The 15,924-nt window shown below is 26.7% G+C and overlaps 1 protein-coding gene across 3 annotated transcripts in view; it reads right to left on the reverse strand.

The window, feature by feature from the left end:
• Raf (serine/threonine kinase raf oncogene) overlaps positions 1-15,924 on the reverse strand; it is a 31,896-nt gene that overhangs the window by 15,009 nt on the left and 963 nt on the right. For all 3 annotated transcript variants that reach the window (XM_016060379.4, XM_043049930.3, XM_016060381.4), the window contains exons 2-8: positions 9,913-10,014; positions 6,340-6,532; positions 3,878-3,972; positions 3,685-3,788; positions 3,133-3,238; positions 2,857-3,020; positions 141-354 (exon numbers count right to left, since the gene is read on the reverse strand). In XM_016060379.4, the coding sequence (XP_015915865.1) occupies positions 141-354; positions 2,857-3,020; positions 3,133-3,238; positions 3,685-3,788; positions 3,878-3,972; positions 6,340-6,532; positions 9,913-10,014 (978 nt within the window). The remainder of the gene's footprint in view (positions 1-140; positions 355-2,856; positions 3,021-3,132; positions 3,239-3,684; positions 3,789-3,877; positions 3,973-6,339; positions 6,533-9,912; positions 10,015-15,924) is intronic.

Below are 15,924 nucleotides of genomic sequence, written 5' to 3' on the forward strand. Positions count from 1 at the left end.
TACATTTTGTAAAGCAAATTTCTTACTTTACTATATAAATATGGCATTTACAGTTGTAAAATTAAAAACTTCAAAATTTTAAAAGATTACATTTGAATAAAAACTTTAATTACTAAAAGCAAAATAGAATTATCCTTTACCTCTAATGTCATATCATTTTGGTTAACCATATTATAACACACATTAGGGGCAGATGTAGAGCGTTCTCTCTGACCCAGAGGAGGTGGATGGGGCCTGGGAACATTTTGAGGTGATGACGCTGATGGTTGTTGAGGATAGAAATACTGGTTTGTATAAGTCAAGTCCTGACCTTGCTGTGCTCCACTTGTAAGATAGTTGTTAGATGCCAATAAGCTTTAAAAAAAAAAAAAAAAAAATTCTAATTGATGGTTCCGAATAATTTATTCTAACTATAAATAAAGTTATGAAATCAGACACATAAATGCACTTTCCATGTAAATAAACATAACTTTCTTTTTTGTCTAATTTGGATTCTTGACTTACAAAATATGGGAAATGGATGTAATTTGTTCCCAATAGTTAAGTCAGTTATGTGGTCATAAATTAGGGTCCTGTATTGTGTTAAACTTCGCTTTATACATATTTTGCTATATCTTTGTATTTTTTATAGGAAATCTAAATCCTTTTGCACATAATGACAAAGCTTGTTTATACAAAGATAATTCCATGTGGAAAAAAATTGTAGTTTTTTTTCATTATTTTCAATCATTATAAATTGAAATTAAATAATTGAATGGAATTAAATAGAAATTATTATTATTGAATGGACGAAAATAATAAGCTATACATATTTTTGCATAATTTAAAACCATATACGTAGTTTTAAATTTAAAAAAAAAAAAAAAAAAAATACAAAATTTGAATGAAATCTATTTAACAGTTTCTGAGTTAAAATTTCAAAAAGTCAGAATTCTTAAAGGTTTATTTCTGGACCAACTAAACAACATAAAATATAAAATATTTCATTGTTTTATGAAGAAACAAAACCATGTTAAATACAAAATTCATATAAATATTAAAATATTATCAATTATATACTCGAATATATATTATATACTTGAATACTCAATTATATTTTCAATATTACATTCTTGAAGAAAATATTAGAAGAAAAGAAAAATAAGATCCTTTTAAAAGTGACCACTGAAAAGATTTGCATATTTAAATAAAATTTTGAGGTGAAACAAACAAAAAAACATCAAATATATCTGTTAATCTAATAATTTGATTTTTACATGCAAACTTGCCATTTTAGACAAGTTATCAAGATATACTAATTAAATATCATATTTTATTTAAGTCAAGGGCCCAGAAACAGAGTTTTTTTTAATGTTCTCCAATAAGACAATAATTACAAATGTTTTACATATTGTAGAAAATAAATCTGTATTGTTGAAAATAAACGATTAGCGGTAATGTTGCTAGATTTTGAAAGTTCTTGTTCTGAGGGGTCCCTAGGAAAATTTATCGCTTATGACCCTGTTAGATTTTCGCTCAAAATTAGGAGGAAAAATTTTTTGGGGCTTTCTTTTTTCCATTCAAATATAATTATTAAGAATGAAACACTTAACTTTTTTTTTTAATTCAAAATATATACTACTGTTCAAAATATATTAGAAGTGCCAAAGTTTTGTGTTTGAAGGTCTTGTTGAAATAATTATTAAAAAATGTTATAATACATCTCATTCTCTAATTCTATAATTTTGGTTTCTAGCACAGAGAATCTACAAGTTCAAAAATCACTGCCTTCAGCGGACATTACAATGCTAATATCTAATAAGATTAAAATTCAAAAGAAAATTTTTTTAATTTCAAGATAAAAACTTATATTTTTTTTTTAAAACCTAAATGCTCAGGTGCCCACAGAGTCATGGCAATTGCCCTACTTACTTCAATTTATCATGACTCTGGCAATCAACTCTAAATATTTAAAGTATCATAATTTTTTAAATAATAGTATATTGTAAATGAAAACTACTAAAAAGTTTCCCCAGCCAGTGAAATTGAAATGTCTGCTTAATAAAAAAAAAATTCAAGCAGCATACAAAATTTTCAATGCAACTAGGGCATATGCATAAATTGTTTTACAAGGACACGTGTGTAAAAGTTCTACTTCGAAAAAAAAAATGTTTTGCACAGACATTAATTGTTCTGCAATATATGTCACAAATTTTGATCACTTTCTAGTTCAGGGAACAATAGAAACATAAAGATTGGCATGTGAAAATATCATATTTTGACACTCATTAATAAAATGACCTGTAATAAGAGTGCATATCCTGCAGCCCAGTGGCCATATGTGGCTATGGAATGGTCAATGTAGAAATGTTTTACTTTTTTTTTAAGTTTACAAAGTTTTTACAATTAATTCTAACTAAAAAATAATTTAAGGAACAAGCATAAAAATATTTAAAACCTTTTTAAAACCAGTTTCAATATACTTTGGAGATAAAAAAGCATTAAAACTACAGCATTAAAACTCCGAAACATAAAAGTACAAATTCCAGGTGTAAAAAGTGTTAAATCTTGATATTTCAATTTAAAAACAAACAAAAAAATTTTAAAAAATCTTTCCTTTATAAGACGCATAAGAAAACTAATATAAATTTCAGATTTATGTTTATTTAAAGTAACAGGTTCATGCTAACAATGAAACGTATAATAGAAAATTTGTTATGAAAATTATTCATACAAAGGTTAAAAAACATTTTATACAAGATTAAATTTACTTAGTTTAGACCAGTCTTCTATAGTAAAGTTAAAAAATAAAGCTAAACATAACAAACATTCATAACCATAAAACTGCTTTTTGAAAAGAAATTAAGTACAACTTACTATCTATAATAATTATTTTCTACAGGAGAAGGTTGGCATAAAGTAGGAACACCATTTGCACATCTTTGGTGAAAGCGATACCCACATGTCTGACATCTGAAACCGTGAAACAAAAGACGCCGACAACATTCACAGAATGCAAGGGTAAAGAAAGTTTTACGAACCTAAAAAGTTACAACATAGAAAAAAAATTAATGAAACACATTTAAGAGAAAATTAGAAAATAACAATCAACTGCTTACAATAAATATCAAAGAATAATAATAAGAAACTTACAAAATTATGAGATATGCTTGTTGTAATAGGAATTCTATCATGAATTTCAACAGATATTTCTTCTCCTTCTAAAGTACTTATGTCATCATCCCAATTTACTTCAACTCTAGAGATAAAAGATTAAAAATACATTTAAAAAAAAACCACAAATTTTAAAAATTAATGTCAATTCTAAGTATGTATAGAATTTCTAAATAGAAAATTTATTAAAAAAAATACACCAAATACTAAAAAACTTTTTGTCACATAAAATTCCTCTAAGACAAGATTAAAATTAACAGAAAATTTAAATTCTTATTTTCCTAATAACAGATCTCACTAATTGGTATTATTTCCTAGTCGCAGTCAGTTATAGGCTTTTTGCAAACTTCTAATTAAAGTAACAAACACAAAGGATATTTATCCATTATTCTCTTAATAGATTTCATGCATATTTATTTTCTTAATATCTAATGAAAGTTATCATAACTAATGATTTCTCTTTTTTTTTCTCTATTTTAATAAACATTTGTTTTACAACACTTATAATTAAGAAAATGTTAGTATACCAACCTGCCATTAATTCTATAAACAGCACACATATCTGCAGTAAGTTTCCGTCTTCTCATTGCTTTATACAGTGCTTCTCTAACAGTTTGCCCAGGTTTTACTTGAACCTATATAAAATACAACATTATTTCACTCATTTTTATTATAAGCCATTTTTATTAATGTTGATGATATGAAACTACAAAAGAAATCTTACAGTAGTACGCTGCTGATTTGGCAGAAAAGCTCTAACCACTGATTTCAAAGGTGACCTTGGTGATATTCTTGGACTTGTATCTGCCGGCGCATTTCCTAAGAAAATCAAACATACAGTATTTTATTAGTATATAAAGAGTGTGGTATTTATACCAGACCTAATAAATTAAAAAAGAATTTTCAACCTTTCTGAGAGAATATCTATAACCATTCAACACAAGAAAAAAAAATTTACAATTTCAATAACAATCTTCAAATTTCAAATTAAAAATACATGTAGATAAATTTGAATAAACAGTATAATGACACAAAAACCAGATATGGCTATACTCAGAAAAAATACATGTTAGTTTAAAAACTATTTGATATGATTTTAGAGACAAATTGAGCATACATAAATATAGTATAGTTTGTCTAAAGTAAGAACTCCCCATGCCATTCGTCTGGATCCGTGGCGGCGACTATGGTAATGAGATATAACTATGTCAAGTAGGGGTGTGGGGTCATTGCTTAGGAGACGTTTCGGCTCGGGTCGCCGAAAAAAAAGGCAATATTTTTATACTGTCTACTGCGTCAGCCCTAGAAGGAAGAGAAGCTACCCTCCCTCAAATGCATTATTCTTGCTTCCATAGCAGCAGACCACCGCAGACTTTGGGGTTGGGGGTTCTTACCGTAGACAAACTACAGTAGGTACTTATTTTTATTTACTGCCACGAATTCAACCAAATTTTTGGCAATAAAACTTTTTAAGCTAAATTTCATGCATCTAAAGTAAAAAAGATTGTGGGTATCAGTAAAAAAAGAAAATTAAACAATTGAAAAGTTAAATGCTATTACACCATGTTTCAAATCAATAGCTAAACTATTTTAAGATATGCAATCAAAATTGGCAGAGCTTTTACAGCATATTTTCATAGCAACATAAGTTTCATATACCTATAGTATAAAAAATTTTATGTCACAATAAAAAAAAAATAGAAGCTAGATGCTGGAAAGTGGGAATAGTGTTCCTACAGTGACAGGGGTCTGTCTAGGTTTTTCTGAGAGGTACCTATTTTGTGAGAATTTAGACATAATTTGTGAAAAATTAAAATTATATTTAAAAAATCAATACAAAAATATGGTAAAAATGTGGATTTATCGTTTCTTAAGGGATACAAAAATAAAATTTTAAGAAAAAGTATTTTGTGAAACTACCCTTTTTCTTAAAATTGAATTTGTGAAACTACCGTTTTTCCTAAAGTTGAATTTGTGAAGGTACCGCTAAACGGTAGTAAATTCGGCCTGGACAGACCCCTGAGTGAATAGAATAATATTTTAATGTATGTAAACAAAATTGGCAAATCTTTTGCATCACATTAAGCAAAGCATTTGTAGCACACTCTAAAGAGAAAAAAAAAAGATCAATACCTTAAAATAGGAGAACAATTACCAGAGAGTAGAAGAACCATTTTATTGTAAACAAAATTGGCATTGTTTTTGGAGCAAATACATAATTTTCTTACATCTAAAATAAACAAAATCGTATGCCACACTAAAAAAATTAAATGCTGGAATAGTAGTAGTACTTTATTTTCATGGCAATAGTGCTGCACAATGGACTATTGGTGACGGCCTAAGAAACAACCCTAAGGAGGATCCGAAGACATGACATCAGAAATTAGATTTTCTGCAGAGGAAGAGGCTTTGAAACAGCATGTTTTAACTGATTAAAAGAACTATTTTAAGGGATATAATCAATAATATTAATGGCAAATCTTCTGCAGAACATTCCTGGAGCACAAATATCCTTTACTTGTGCTTTGAGTTTGAATGACAAAATTGATCCTTTAATTCTGTAATGAGTTTCACTTCTTCTTCATCTTCCTAATCCCCAAAATTAGCAAGGCTAAACAATGTCCATGAAATTCATGACCCGGAGGAAGTCGGCCACCAAAAGTGGGTTTTCTAGAATGCCCCTCTATTGCAGTCCAAGACAGTCCAGGATATGTTGGGGAGAAGCCTGCATGTTGTGGTACCTGGGGCAGTTTGGGAAGATTTTAACACTACCCTCTAAAGAAAGAGACTTAAAGTGGCCGCTGGTAAGCGCCGTCTGATTCTTGCGGCTGCACCGAATGTTGAGTGCACCTCCTGGACAGGTGCTCTGGTACCAGTGATGCTTGTGGGGTACAAGCTAGGAAACATTGTCTTCTTTTTTCTTTTTCGATGCCAGTTCCATGAAGGTGAGTGAATTTGGACTCGTCAAAGTTTCTTCTGTCCCCTCCTTAGCCGGAGTGTTGCTGATAAAATTGATCCTTTATTGTAAGTCTCAATTGATAATTCACTGATAAAATTTATCCTTTATTGTAAGTCTGGATGATAAAATTTATAATTGACTTGCGTAATAATTCTGAATGCTAAAATTGATTTTTCATTTGTGTGATAAGATTGGATGATTAAAAAGAAGGGCAAAGCATTGCTTACTTGAAAACATTTGACTATTATTTGAGTTCATTTGCATCCTAGCTAGAAATGTGTCACTATAAAGTTTAGCTTCATCGGAATCATCAAAATATTCAGGAGAATCTCTACCATCACAGTCATTTCCAATTTGCTCAAGCAATCTTTGCTCTTGAATCTGGAATTCATTGAGCTTGCTTGTCAGATCTTCATACTCCTATTTAGAAAATTTAAAATTAAAAAGGAAACATCAAACACTAAAATTTAAATTAAGTGAATTAAAGAAATGATAAAGAAATTTGCTGAACACAAGTATACATAGAATTCAAAATTAATTAAATTAAAACCACAATTTGTTAAGCGTAATAAAAGTGAATTAACAGCACAAACACATTTTAATAGATTACATAATTTTTTTACACTTAAATTTATTTATCTTTTTAAATTTAAAACTAATTGAACTTAAATCAATAAATTTAAAAAAGCTGAATTAGTAGAAAATTTAGATATAAGTACAAGTATTTAACAAACAATCTTTCAGCATCAATGTTATTTGAAAGCAACAAACATCCAATAGTCTAAACTTTCAAAAAACTGGATATTTCCCTTCCTCAGCATATAATCCATATATTTATTAAATTCATTCATCCTCAAATATCAGGGTATTCTTAAAAATGTTATTTTGTTATTGTTCTATTCTCTAAATATTTTTATCAATTATCAGGGATGAGATTAGTCAAAAGGCAAAAAAGCTGAATTTCCACGATAGTAAATTTTACACAAGGGCAACCCTTTAATAATAAATTCCAGACAGTTTAAGGTAATAAATAATATGTTGACATACAATTGTGTACTAATCTATTATTATATAAATGATTACATTGATACTTAACATTTAGTGGGAAAAAAAATTACCAATTGAAAAAATAAAGCTGGAAATTATATTTTTCCTCAGTTCACATAAGAGACAGTTATTACTTGAAAAACTACCTGGTTTAGCAAATTAAAACTATTGAGAATATACATTAATATTTCATTTCTTTTAATAAATACTGTCATGTGATTTATAGCAAATATATCAGTAATATTACTTTTTAAATTATATTGGGGAAAAAAACTTTAACAATGGACCGAATCATTATGTTCATAGCATTGTCTAATCTAGCTAGAGCGCTCTGAAACATATCAATAACAGTGAAGTAGAAATATATAGTAACTCCTTAACATACAAAAATTGCTATTTTAGTTTGAAAAATTACATGATAATCAGCAACTGTTAAGATAATTGTTTTTTATTTGATAGGAATTTTGCATTTTATAGCATAAACAACAGCAATTATAAATAAAATTTCGATGATGAGTTAATTAACTCTTTTTCAAAAAAAAAATAATAATAATACTTTAAATTAATTCCTTTTTGAGTGATTGCTTTTGTTTGCTATATCTTTTATGTTTGCTATATTTAGTCGTTAGTCCATCTTCAAACATCTTGTGACAAATCCTATTTTTTCCTCTTTGCAAGCACAGAATGTAAGTTTTGAATATATTCCCTCAGTTTCTCTGATGTTGTAACACTTACATATACTAATAATGGTCGTTAGAAAAATAGTCACCTTTATAGTAACTAATTTTTTAAAAAAATTTACTTCTTACAAGAATTGTGATAGTTGATCTTAAAATTGCGTGAATATGAAACTAGATATACGATTTTGAAAATGAGAAAATACTAACTAGGATATAGAATTTTCAAAACGTGTAAATACAAATCACGATTCATAATTTTTAGATTGCGTAGATACGAGTTATGATACATAATTTTTGGATTGCATAAATAAGAATTACGAATTTTTAGAATGCGTGAATGCGAATCCCAATGCCTTATTTTAAAATCACGTATAAATACGAAAATCAATGTTTGATATTATAAACCGCATGAGCAAATCAAGACATTGAATTTTAAACTTGCGTGAATACGAATCGCTACATAGGTTTTTAAAAAGGCGTAAATACGAATCACAATATCGGATTTTTAAATCTCGTAAATAAGAATCGCAACGTACAATATTCAAATCGCGTGAATAAGGATCGCAACGCGCAAATATGAAAAGCTATGTTTGATATTAAAATCATGTGAATAAGAATCGAGATATTAGCAGATTCCAGGCTTGGGACCTATAAAAGGCTTGTCAGAAGCAGCGTCGTTTGAACTACAAAAATCGGATCTATCTAGAGGGCGGGTAAAAAATTCGGAAAATCTTATCTGCTGCGTGTAAAAGGGGAGAAAATAGATAAAATAAGTAAAAATGAGAAAGGATTGGTAGCTATGTAGTTTGAATTTTCTGTTTCTCTTTGAAAATCGGTGAATTTTCTGAAAAAGCGGAATACTTATAAAAAAAAGTGAAATTTTTAGAAAATCTGAATTTTTGATAAAAAAGCTGAAATTCAAGAGATAAAAGTGAAAAAAGCGGAAATTCGCTAAAAAGAGGAAAAATCCCATCCCTGAATTATACATTATCAATTTTGAAGCTTCAGAAAAGTACTAGTCACTATTAAAATGTAAGTATTTTTTAAAAAACCGGAAAACATTATAAAAAGAACACGAAAATTTTTACCTATCATACCAATCATACTATTCTGAAAAATTCGTGAGTTTTAGAAACAAAACTGATTATTCGCTGAAATCATCATGGAAATTCGCATTGAGACAAACGTGCAACTATAATAATAATACAGTCAAATCTAAAGTTCTGAAGCCGAAAATATATGTTTGGAGCATTACTACTTGCGTCCATGAAGAACTGTTTGTGGCCAATGGCCAGTAGACTCTAATCACTAAGTAGCCATTTTTTTCTCAAGTCAAATGAGTCAGGGACCTATAACAATAGGTCTTTTTCATTTCAAAAGCTACTTTTTTCAACTACTTCTTGTTGGATTAAATTATATTTTTTTTAAAAATTCATGTTAGAAATAATCTATGGCTATAAAAAGTTAATTACACAATAAAAGTAAAATAAATATGTGACAAATTTAGTTAAACATATTGAATTTAGTTAAGCATACTGAAATATTTGGGGAGGCAAAATACATTTAATGTGTACATTACAACTTTGAAACACTTAAAATGTTAAAGAACTCTCCTTCCGCATGAATTTTTTCATCACAAACTAATTCTGTTTTTCAGAGTCATTCTGCATTGATATAATTTTATCATTAAACAATTTTTAAAAAAAAGTGCTGTTTATTTAATTGAAGTCGCCACTTTTTTTGCTGACTCGCCACAGGGCGAGTTGTTATTTTCAGGTCTAACCCATACCATTAATATAGCTAAGTTTTGATTATTTTTCAATAACTTAACTTATTTATACATAAATATTTTTTGTAATGATTTTTTGAAAAAACATTTTGGCATTCAGCAAATTTCTTTATCCAAATTTTCAATATTCAGCTGATTTTTTTGGCCGGATATTCAGCATTTGGCTAAATCACTGTTCCTTGCGTCCCTAATCTAATATAGGCATTGTGGGAATAGGTTTTTTACGTCTGCCCCAAATAATTAAGTACTCCTTTCACATTAAAAATATAAGAAAATCTACTTACAGTTATATACATAGATGGAGGATGTTGGTATTCTGCAAATCTTGCATTTAAAGCTTCTAAGTTCCCTTTAGTCAGCCTTATCATGCTCTGGATATTTTTCAACTAAATAAAAATAAAATAAAAAGATTTATGATATTTGTTATTTTAACTAAAATAAAGACAATAAATTAACATATTGAGCAAACAGTTTTGAATATCAAATAAAGAAGTGTGTACTTATTAAATGATAAAGCTAAACCTAACTGACTTTGTTAACCAAACATGTTACCACGTAAAAAAATTAATTGGAAAGATACAGAGATAAGTAATAAATTTTGGGCAAAAATTTTCAAAAATTGGTACCAATATAAATTGTACAAAACTTGACTGTAATGTTATTTAATTATATTAAATAAATTTATAATATTTTTCATTAGTTTTTTTTTTCTCCAAATAATATAAAGCAAAACACAATGTATAAAAATATAAATAAAATAATTAGCAAAGATAAGAGTAATTTCATTCAGGTTTAAGGCTACAAACATTATTATGCAGAAAATATAAGATTTACTGCACAAAAATATCCAAAAGATTTATTAAAGTCTCTGTACTTGCTGCATAGAAAAAAATATTTAACTATACTACATATTTTACTCACATTTATTTTTAAATATCAATATCAATAGATATTTCTCAATTCATTGTATTTTTAAAATTACATAAAGACTTAATGAGCAAGTCACATTAATTTACATTTTCCAATTGCAACTTCTTAGCAAGGATCACCAAGATTTGTGTTTTTGCTTGAGTTTTATGTACACTGCCTTAGATTTAAATTTTATGTGCATTACTTAACTTTTTTTGGCATCCTAATTTTGAGGCAGAAAGAGAAATATATAAACAAAACAAGGTATACATTTTAATTGTGTCCAATTCTTCTTGATCAGAGTGAATGTTTTACAAAATATCGCACTCATAAAAATACTTGAAATGGTAATAAATAACTTTGTAAAATATTACAACAATTTGTGTTGTACTAAAACAAAAATGTTTTAAAATCTACAAGGTTTTAATCAACAATGTTTTAAGACTGTGCAGACAAATTTATAAAATTCTCCTAAACAATTATCAGAAACTGAAAAAGGCTAAGCAGATTCAACCCATCTTTAAGGTTTTAAAAATTATAACATTTACAATTAAATTGTTATATTGCAGAAACTTATCATGCTTATTAAACTTTATACTTCAAGTTCATAATAGTTGAAACAATTAAAACAAAGAAGCTATTTCCTTTTTTTTAAAAAAATATATAAAGATGAGAATTCTTATTAAAATTAATAAGTACAATGACAATTTGATAAGAATATTTTTGAGCATTATTTAACTGTTTAGTCTTGTTTACATAAGTAAAATACTATACAAGAATATTTAGATTTGGATAGTTTAAGAAGGAAAAGAATAAAACGACTACAGCACAAAGTCCCATAACCAGACCACCGTTTTCCACAAGTGTCAATTTTCTGGACACTTTTTGACATACAAGAAAACATTTTATTTTTAATGTTTCTATCTATTAAACAATTTCTTTTTAAAAATTTCTTGCTGCTTCTCTAATATCTTGCCTCAATAAGCACACTAAAAGAGTTGCTGAAAAGACTAGAGCTGTTAAAGAGACACAAACTTTAGGAAGAAATAACTGTGTATATAAATGAAGCTGAATATTCATAGTGTTTGAAAAGAACACCAGCAGACAGAATTTGTTTCCGTTTTAAATTACAGAAGCTTTCATTAAAAATCTATATTTTGGAGGCTCCTTTTTAATGTACTTTTATCAAACTAATTGCACTGTTTATTTTTTCCCACATATTATAAATTAAAAAAAATTTAACTTTTATCACGAGAAACTTAAAATTGACAATTCGTTTTCTTTTACTAAATAGTGCATATTTTTTTATATTTTTCTCCTTTAAAGACCTTTCTTTAAAAAACTTTTTTTCTGGACTTGCCGAAGCCCCGATGATTCCAGATATGAAACTTTACAACAGCGTATATTTTTAATTCAACCATTTTTTTTATAAAATATAATTCAAGAATGTGCATTCAATAGCATTCATTTTAAGTTATTAAATTAGCAATTTTTTATCTTACTTCTGCATTGTTACTTCCACAAAACTTAGCTATAGACAGTTAATTTTGGGCAAAACAGTGATTTTAAGTGTGTCATTAACCTTGTCAATTCTGAATTTGGTACAATGACAAACCTAGTCTTCAATATCAATGCTACTTACCAGTTAAAGGAATGAACATTGGTCCATAAAATCCTATGTACAAACTTAAAAATTGTGTTGTACTCAGGGTTCGTGATTTTTTTGATTTTTTTAAAAAAAGTCAAAAAAATCGGATTATTTTGATTTAAATCGGATTTTTTTGATTTAAATCAGATTTTTTTGATTTTTATTTAAATACACTATAAGAGCTTTAATTTATGATCAAAAAAACTTTATAAATGTTTAATCAAAATTAAATTAATATTAAAACTATATTATAACAATATTTTAGAAGCTCTAACTAACTAAAATAATTTTTCATTATAATGCATAGCGGCCATTTTGATACAAAGGCATGATTGAAATTAAAAGACAAGATAAAATAGATAATTTAAAGAATGCTACTTTAACTAATAACTCAAAGTTTCAATTAGCATAGCATAATTTTAATTTAAAATTGTGATCTCTTTTTTTTCTCATGGTTTATAAAATGGCAAAATAAATGCAGCAGATTGTGTTTATAAATGTTGTTATTCATCAAAAAATAAATATTCAATCTATATATTTTTATGTTAAAATATTCATTTTTAATCCTTTATCAAAATACATAAGTTAAGCTAAAAAACATTTTTAAAAAAATCTATGTACTCATTGGATTTTTTTTTCACAAAAGAAAATCTGATAATTTCAAAGATACCGTAAACATATTATGAGAAGAAAAATAAAAACCAGTTAATAACCCTACTGCTTCAAATAGACTTTGATAGGGAAGAATGACACTATATCAGGAAAAAAATATCTGAACTCAGCTTTTTTTTTTTTCTCTATTTTTGGCATATTAAGGTAATTTCTTTTTAATATAACCTCAAGCTTTAGAAATATAGAAATTTCCATCAATAAACTATAATGTAGATTTGAATTTCATGCTTTTTTAATCAAAAGGTAGAATTTTAATTAACATTTGCTTTTTGAAAAAAAAGCATGTTTATTTACTTTCTACAGCTATGCAAGTCTATATTAAGACAGCATTAAATATTTACTTTAATCTGTACTTTCAATGTTAAGAATCAAAAGATTTTTAAACATGTAATTTTAAATGTGTTCAACACACTCCAAGAAAGAAAGTAATTTCGTTAATTAAAATTAATTAATGCAGCAATTTAATTAAAATAAATTTTAAAACTAAGAAAAGAAAATAATAAAAGTATCAATAATTTAAAGCACTGTTTTTTAACTTTTAAAATCAATATAATATATATAAAAATCAGTTGATTTAAATCAATGATTTTTTTAAAAAAATCATTGATTTTAATCATGATTTAAATCAAGCTGATTTAAATCAACGAACCCTGGTTGTACTGTCTAAAAATATTAATATTTAAGAATGTATAGTAATAATATTTAAGCTTCATTAATTTCTTATTTTTACATAGATCTATATTTTGCCTATTGGCAAACAAAATAGGCTATGAGTAGTGCATAGCAGAATTCTTTATCAATGGCAACACTAAGTATGCACCATTAGTCTGTGGATAGTCATAAAATTAATAAGTATGTTAATTTCTATCTACGTTTTCAAACCGATTAAAATTTTTTAAACTGGAAATTATATGGAACACAAAGCTACATTAGACACCGTGCTTAATGTAAATGTCATAGAATTTTAAAATACATTTTTTGATAAAGAATTTAATTTTTTGGTATGCAAAAAATATTATGAAAGTGGGAAACATAATATATTCCCATACATATGAGCTGAGTAAATGGGAAGTAGGCTCCCCAGACGGCGTATTCAAGTTCTACGATTGTGAATTTAAATAAAAATTTTCATCATTTACAATAATATGGTATTCAATAATTATCATTATGTATAATATTCTTGATATTGTCTTTTTGATATGTTATATGTCATGTTACTTACAAGGAACTCAAAATATTGTATTTGATGTGGATAATTATCATTATTAGCTGTGATATTTTCGTAATTGATAACCTAACTACTGGACCTTATGAATAAAAGTTCATAACCTTATGAATAAAGACACTGAATGAAAGTTCTAACAAAATGATGCAGGAAAAACTAATTAATGAGGTTAGACAGGAAAGATCAAATAAATTCTTCAAAGACAGGAAAGATCAAATATTATCTTTGTGTCATTATTAATTGGAACAAAAGAGAAAAAAATACCAAAGTATTGGTATAAAAAAATTTAAAAGAAAATAGATTTCCTAACAATCAAATGCAAGAGAAGTTATTAATTAGTTCATTAACATTCTCTTAATTATAGATGGCCAATCACAAATGATTTCTTGCCTGGAAGGAAAGAAAAAGGTTCCTGAAATTGTAACTAGAGAACCAGAGTGGGTAATAGGCATGTGATATTTGACATCACTCATATTGGTTAAAATAAAACATTTATAAAGATAGATTAAATATATTTATGTACTTTTTTATCTTTGGTTTACTTTCAAAAAATAAAAATACTGTTTTATTCTTCTGATTGTTTTGAAAATTCATTGATTTTCACACTTTTGAACACCAATACCGATTCTAAGTTTGTTTTTATATTATGTTTAAATTTAAAAAGAAATTTTTAAGGCATATTCAGTTAAAAGAAAAAATAACATAAATTATATTTCAGAACAATATTAAGAAGAAAAATAAAAATAAATATTTATTGATATTTTAATTAATGGGTATAGTGCATATAAAAACAGGCAGATTGATGTCAATTGCGGCACTTAATTATTAGATATTGATTAGGTTTTTTATTTTAAACCTGTAACCTAAATAATGTTATTTCAAATAAAATAAGTAGACATACAAACATTATTAAAATGCCCACAAATGCTATTCTAACAATTGGTAAAAAGTTTAAAAATACAATTTGAAATATGATCTAAAACATAACTTATTTTCTAAACTACTACAACTTGTTAATGTGATGTGAAGAGAGGACAATTAGCATAATAATGAAATGACACTTAACTACAAAAGGGTTCAAAATATCAACAACAAAAATAATAAATAAAATAAATGACATCACTTAAGTCCCTAGAATAATCGTAAGAAATCCAAATCAGCAGCGAATGGGAAACAAAGCTGAGAAATGTAATAATTTTTGGCAAAAGAAAATTAGAGCATACTGTATAACACTACATAATTATCTTCATTAAAAAAAACTGACATAAATTACTTGTACATAATTAAAAATATTTTATTATTGAAATAAGTTTTTCTACTTCTCCCCTAATGCTTAATAAAATGAGGTTTTCATACCATTTCTTACAATGTCACACTATAAATAGTAAATAAGTGAAATTTTGAAAAATAAATACATATGTATCTAACTCAAACTAAAAGTTCATTAGTATCATTGAAAATAAAACAGAACTAGTGTAATAGGAAGTTTGCAATGAATATTAGTGGAAGCATTCATGAATATTATTATGTGAATGTTAATTTGCAAAGTTATTTTCATGAATATTTAAACAAAATATTTTCTCTTTAACATTTAGACAAAACTAGATTTTACAAAACTCTAAAAGACCTATTTGAATGCTTAATTATACTTATGACCAATATAAAAACTGATTATGAATAGGATTATTTAAATATATAACTCTAAGAGAAACATACGCATTTTGTTTAAAATACTATTTTTTGGCAAATACAAATATGATTGCAATAGTAAAGTTTAAAATTCAATAGCTTATCCTTTTACATTTTGCGATCTTACGCTATAATTAATAAAATTGTTACAGT

This window comes from Parasteatoda tepidariorum, chromosome 5 (assembly GCF_982258835.1).
Source record: "Parasteatoda tepidariorum strain Cologne lab strain chromosome 5, Ptep-v5.0, whole genome shotgun sequence".
Taxonomy (NCBI): Eukaryota; Metazoa; Arthropoda; class Arachnida; order Araneae; family Theridiidae; genus Parasteatoda; species Parasteatoda tepidariorum.